The sequence below is a fragment of the Lactuca saligna genome, chromosome 8 (assembly GCF_052625555.1).
Source record: "Lactuca saligna cultivar CGN05327 chromosome 8, ASM5262555v1, whole genome shotgun sequence".
Lineage (NCBI taxonomy): Eukaryota > Viridiplantae > Streptophyta > Magnoliopsida > Asterales > Asteraceae > Lactuca > Lactuca saligna.
This window is the reverse complement of record NC_136424.1, coordinates 136824706-136831931: the sequence shown is the minus strand read 5'-3', so window position 1 is coordinate 136831931 and position 7226 is coordinate 136824706. Positions and strand designations below refer to the sequence as shown.

Sequence of the window (7226 nt, the reverse complement as noted above, 5' to 3'; positions counted from 1 at the left end):
CTTTTTGCATTCTAGTAAACATTAACACACATGCATTAATACAAGATCGGACACAAACATACTAAATTGTTTTCAAGAAATATAGGATTTTCTGGTGGTTACAAAGTTATACAAATCATTTTCTCAAACATCCTTATGAACTCACCAACATTTTTATATTGACATTTTTAAATTAACTTACATTCTCAAGAAACCGTTGAGCAGGTTGGGCGGAATGAACTAATGGATATTTTGTTATATTTTGTTGCATCATACTAACTATTTTGGCATCTAATATTCAAAACACAATACTCGATGTAAACAATGTATGTTGTTATATTACATGTGTGATGATGATGATGTTATGTTTCAATTATATACTATGTGATGATACTACAAAGTTGAAAGTCACACCAAGCCCCCGGACATTTCCACCGTCTGGTTCGGGGGTGTGACATATGTTATGACACATTTTCATATTTTGTTTATTCTTATATAATTCTATTATTTTTGTTTAAAAAACTAACACATTTCATATTTTATGTCCCCTTAAACCGTTTCTTTTATTGATTATCTGATGTATCATGTCACAAATAAAACAAAAGTTGGATTTTATTATCTTAGACATGTACTATCTTTGGAACATAACATTTTTGTAAAGGAATTGTCGTCGTAGCTTTGCACGGGTCCACCACTAGTACGTGTGTGTATGTGTGTGTGTGTGTATCGCTCTTACTCGATCTCTCTTCTTGCTACTTTCTCCTATGTTGTACGATCGTACACACACATATGTATGTTTGGAATATGTTGTTTTCTCTATCACATACCAAGCCCTAGATACATGTTTTGCGTTTCACATTCTTCGAATGTGAAAATGTGAGATAGTGGAACTCGGGGTGAGGGTGGAAGGACAAAGAAAGTGGAGGGTGTTAGGATGAATCCCACTGATGTTTCATAATAATACAACAATAACAGAGATTTAAAATACAGCATTATCTTAACTTGATGTCGGACCAATACCAAAATAAAACCAAATCATAAGGACTTTATGAGTGAAAAAAAAAATTATATGGATGAAATCTGAAACTTTGACCAAATTAAATGGACAATTTAATTAATTTACTCTAAATTAATTTTTATAGTAAATTACACGAATGGTCCTTATGGTTTATAGTAATTTGTGTGTTTGGTCTCTGACTTGTTTTCTTAACTCGGAAGGTCCCTACTATTTGTTTTTGTTACGCACTTGGTCCATGTCTTACTTAAAAAGACTATTTTCCCTTGATTTTTTAATTTATTGAAATAAACACACCTCCAACACCACCCCTTCACCTTACCTTACCTACCTCACCATTTTTCCTATTTAAATAATAGTCTTTTTAGGTAAGATAAATACCAAACGCGTAACAAAAACAAACAGTATGGACCAAGCGCGTAACAAAACAAAAAAAAAATAGTAGAGACCTTCCGAGTTAAAAAAAAAAAAAACAAATTAGAGATCAAGCGCGCAAATTACCCTAAACCATAGGGACCATTCGTGTAATTTACTCTAATTTTTAAAAAATGTAAAAAGCGAAACCCCGAGGGTTGAACGAGTAATTTACTCGAAATTGACAAAGGAACGTGTAAGAAGTCGTGAATAAACAACCCATTCAACCTCCTCTTTCCTTTCTCCCTCTGAAAATTCGGGATATTGAGAGAGGGCACCGCTTCAATCCATCTCTCACAAGATACAATCAGAACCAATTCTCCTTAGAAGTTAACTAAATTATGGATCAGATTATGGGCAAGTTCGGAAGCTACTGGTTCAGTAACAAAGCCAACAAAGAACTCAATTCTGTCGGCGATGACATCAACGTAAGTCTTCATCTCTTTGTTTAATTGTTAATCCTAAAGTTCAATTTCAATTTCATGATATGATCTGTGCAAAATGTGAGGTATGTTTGAAGATATCTGTCAATTGGTCAAATTTGTTGGCTTTAGGTTAAAGTTTCGTTTCGAACTTGGGTTTGCTGTTAGATGTTGACTGCGATGCATAATTGTGTATAAATATAATTATAGGTTGTGATTTCTCAAGCTTTAAAGATAGATCTCTGATGATTTAAGTAGCATTTTTGTGAATTTACTCACTTTAGATTTATTGAAAGCATATACTCCGTTTGGGTTAGGAAAAAGTACAGACTTTATGGCATTTGAGGATTGTGTTTTTAGTTTAGCATCACTAACTACATTGAAGGTTATTGCAATGACAATCGTTGATGAAGTTATGAAGAACTCCATAGCAATTTTGGCTTTTGAGAGAAAATTGGATTCTGAAATTAAAATTCCCAAGATTTTTCCAATTAAGTGGATCTTTATACATTAAGTCATATATACCTTCTTGTCCCATTAAGTCTATTAAATAAAAAAGAAACAAAACCTAAGATGGACAATAAGTAGCAAAATTGCCAATTGTTAATCAAATCAACTATTATTTCATCAATTTATGTTAGTTAATCTATTTAAAATTAGAAAAAGATTATATTTTGATATGATTGTGGGAGTAAAGATATGTAATTGAAAAAAGTGTGAAAGTAATAATAAGTTAATATCCCTTTCACAATTACGCCAAAATTAGAAGAAAAAAAATGGTTAACTACAAGTTTATTATCTTTTTTTAACCTGTTTTTATTGTTTACATTTATTTACATTGTATCAGAAATTGGTATTTTCTTTTTGGCTGTAAATTTAAATACTTGATTGTTGCTTCTCTTTCTGTTTTTAGAGCTTGCAAAGCAGTATTTCAGGGGGAGCTACCTGGTTCGTCAACAAAATGAAAGGTTTGTATCCCGACATAAAAGACGTAAATACCCTCGTCATAACAAATATCCTTTAAAATGAATGTCCAGAATACCCTTTAAAGGAATCTTATAGACCATATTTAACTCTCTTAATAACATGTTAGATAAGAATTTCTCTATTAAGCTTTTTTTTTTTTGTTTCATCAAGTTAAATAAGTGATTTATGGACAAATATTGTTTCTTTTTTTGACCGATTGAGTAAACGGCCAATTTTACCATTTTGACAGTAAATGACTATTTTACCCTTCTGGTGGTAAGTTAATCTAAAATGGCCATTTTACCCTTTTATAACCAAGGATTACCATTTTACTCTTCCAACATTAGATGACTAAAATGGCCATTTTACCTTTTTATAACCAGGGATTACCATTTTACCCTTCTAACATTAAATGACCATTTTACCCTTCTAACATTAGACGACCATTTTACCGTTCTGACGGTAATCACTATTTTACCATTCGGACATCATACAACCATTTTACAATTCTAACACCAAATGGACCATTCTCCCTTTTGAAAGTAAATGACCATTTTACCCTTATGACAATTGATGACCATTTTGCCCTTACATTTAATGACTATCTAGTAAACGACCATTTTATCCTTTTGAAAGCGAATAACCATTTTACCCTTCTGTAAGTAAATGACCGTTTCAACCTTCCAAACAATAAACAATCATTCACCATTCTCACTCTAAATGACCATTCTACCCTTCGCTAACATCAAACAACCACTTTCAGGAAAAATGCAAAAACCACTAACCGACCTCCTCAAAGAACACGACCTACCCGTAGGCATCTTCCCACGCGACGCCACAAACTACGAGTTCGACGAACAAACAAAAAAACTAACCGTCTTCATCCCCGCCATCTGTGAAGTCGGCTACCGCGACTCATCCGTGTTGCGGTTCTCAACAACTGTGACCGGTTACCTTGAGAAAGGAAAGTTTACAGACATCGAAGGGCTCAAAACAAAAGTCATGATTTGGGTCAAAGTCACTTGCATTGCTTCCGAAGGATCCAAGCTCCATTTCACAGCCGGGTTGAAGAAGACGAGAACTCGATCCGGTTACGAGGTTCATCGTGATGGGATTACGGTTGAGAAGTTTTGAGGTGTGTTTTGGTTGGTTTTGAAACTATGTAAGAGGAGTTATGGAAAATGTGGATGGATGATGTTTATGTGTATATGGTTTTGAATTTGTTGTGGTTGTTTTTGGTTTTATGGTGGATGGAGAATAATTTATAAAGAAAGTGTTTGTGTAGGAAAGTCATTTTAGAGGTGTGACATGTGAAATCAAGTAGACACTCTAAATGTGGGTTATGGTAATCATAATATGATAGGCTAAAATCATCATCATTATTATGAAATTAATTGGATATCTTTGTGGCTTTTGTTTGTTAAAATATGTAATTTGAAAGTAATAGAATCTTTTTAAACCGAAACCGCACCAAATCAATCGGTTGCGGGTTTCTGGTTTTTGGTTTTAACCAATACAATTCAGTTTTTAAAACCCAAACCGAAGCTAAAAAATTTATACTAAAAGTAGAAGTTTTGGTCTCCCAAATTAATACGGAATATAACTCCAAATCTTAAGGTTTATAGGTCGTTATTGTTATTTTATAGATGAAGTAACTAAATGATTTTATGTATCTGGATCGATGGGATCATATGTAATGTAGTGTAAAACTTTCAAAATTGATGATAAACACAACTAAAAATAAGTAAAATAAATTAAAGAGATTCAAAGACTTCAAATTTATATGTTCACCATCATATACCCAACTCGTCATGATGCTAATTGTTATAGAATTACATAAATTTGTATATAATATCTTTTTTTAGGAATATATACAATTGGTGCGGTTAGGTCTTTTTTGCAGTTTTCTAATTTATAAAACGGTGATCGAACCAAATATTTTGGTTTTTATAAAAGTAGAAACCAATAATGTTCGGTTTAGGTTTTTTTGTCTTGGTTTTTCAGTTTTTTTGTGGTTTTTCGGTTTGCGGTTTGGTTTTTGCTCACACTTACTTTTGAGGGTAAATAATCCACGCTTTTGTTTATATTTTGTCACCTTTTTGTACATCATTTACCATTGAACTTGTTTTCGGTGTTCAAAAAATATCATTATGACCAACTATTATACACTGTTTACAATTAAACTTGTTTTGGTGTATACATTTAGCCGATTTTTGGCAAATTGGCATCTTCGCCGACACTTGACTTCACCGACACTTGGTCATTTTCACCGGCAAACATGAGTTTTCTGACGAGTTCCAACCAAACACACACTTCCACATCGTGTTCTTGGTTCAAAAACGTGTGTTTGTTCTTCACAAATCGAGCTTTAAACTCTTGAGAATGAGGCAAATCTTTGAGTTCGTGGAGATGAAACTCACATAAGAATTAAGCGGGGTTTTATGGGTTTCTTGGTGGATTTTGTCCACGTTTTCGAGTTATTGGAGATGATGAAATGCTTCAAGTTCTTCTGTCTGTGTGTGCATGCACGCCTAAAGCTCGTTATAAAACTCATGTTGGCCTAAGAGTCGCCAGGAACGTCAAAGTAGCTGAAACTGATCATAATGATATATTTTGAACACCAAAAGCAAACAAATTTATAAATGATGTACAAAAAGAAAATAATTAAATGTAAACAAAAGCTAGAATTAACAACTCTCACAAATCAAAAGTTATCATGGAGTTGGAAATGTGTTCATCTTCTATTGGATTGAGGGTTCAAATCTTGTTTTCGTTGTGGACAATGAAGGTTTAGAAGTGTGATTTAATAGGTGCATTCATTATTCGTTAAAAAAAATTACAAAATTAAAAGTTGTTATCCCCATTTAATGGAAGTGTTTGTTGAAAACTAAAAAATAACTTTTAACTTCAAAATCAAATTTAATGCATCAAAGACGTGTAATATACAAGTACAATAATAATTTCCTACCAAAAAAGTTGTATGACCTATTTAACATTTTCTAAACATCTTTTACATATATACAGTTATCTCCTTGTACATTCTTTTGAATAAATATTGTATTTTTTTAAGGTTAATGAGTTATTTGTATTAAAAAAAATGATTTTTTTTACCAATTTAGCTAGGTATTATTTCATATTGCCACCAAAAAGTTACTAGAATATACATCAATACATGCATAATTGATAAGAGGTCTATTTTATTACATAAATTGACAAAATATATATATATATATATATATATATATATATATATATATATATATATATATATATATATATATATATATATATATATATATGAAATAGTAAATTAAAACTTTATTCCATGTGGGGTGTCAAACGTTATGGTTTTGGCTAGATTATGAATTTGTTGCACAAATGGTCCTTAAATCTTAGTTTATTTTTATGTTAGGTCCTGGATCATTATTGATATTTTATTATTTTATTTTGGTTATTATATTTTGTTTAAACTCATTAAATTTATTTATTTTTGTTCATTTTGATCACTCTATAATAGGTTTATAACATCCAATAATATTGACATTATTATAATTAGTCAGTAAACTTTTCCAAATGTTTTATTTTACCATTGATCATTAAACTTATTTATTTTTTTCATTCTAATTAATCTATTTTTTTATTATCATTTATTAAAAAAAAATCTTCTATTTTTTGCCATTATCTTCTACATTTTTATCTTCTTCCTTCAACTTCAACATATAGTTAAAGTGAAACACTCCTTTGCCTCTTTTTTATATGCCCGTTTTAGAGGGTGGGTGATAGAGACGATCGTTCAGGGCTCATCTTTTAAAAGGACCCAAATATTTTATGAAAATTGTTATATTTAGAAGACAATACAAGTATTTTTCTTTCGATTATTGAGTTATTATAAAAAAAAAATTTGATGATATTTATGTAGTTTAAGAGTTTATCTTTTTCTCTTGCCTGGACCAAAAATATGTTTGGAACCATCTTGCTTTTTTAGGTTTTCCGTTGCACATGCTGAAGATTATTAATATGACTCAGTTTTATCATTTTAGTGTTCACATTCACCTCTTCTAGCCCATGCTAATGGAATTCAAGGTTTGTTGTTCTTTTTTTCATCTTCAACATCTAGTTAAACCAAACAAATAAACATTCATCTTCATATAAACATTACATCTAATAATATATTTCAATCGATTTAATATATTATAAATTAAATTAAATTATTGGTGTGAAAACATAGAAATTTTGGTTTGATTCCTTACGAATATGACATGGAGCTGATCTTTCCATACCTTCCACCAGATTACAGATAAGGCGTGAGGCCACCACACGCCAGTACCTACACTTTAATCTCAACCGTCCACGTGTCTCTCCTTTCAACGGCTCATAAAAACCCGTATCCTATTTGTTCTCTCGTGAACCCTTGGCTCCTCCTTTTAAAT

The 7226-nt window shown here is 31.4% G+C and overlaps 1 protein-coding gene across 1 annotated transcript; it reads left to right on the top strand.

Moving 5' to 3' along the window:
* Positions 1 to 1621: 1621 nt before the first annotated feature.
* On the top strand, positions 1622 to 4085 carry LOC145011348 (uncharacterized protein At5g01610-like). Its single transcript, XM_078970053.1, has 3 exons — positions 1622 to 1836; positions 2744 to 2798; positions 3560 to 4085. Exons 1-3 carry the CDS (start codon positions 1750 to 1752, stop codon positions 3928 to 3930), a joined length of 513 nt encoding a protein of 170 aa, XP_078826179.1. The 5' UTR covers positions 1622 to 1749; the 3' UTR covers positions 3931 to 4085.
* Positions 4086 to 7226: the final 3141 nt, after the last annotated feature.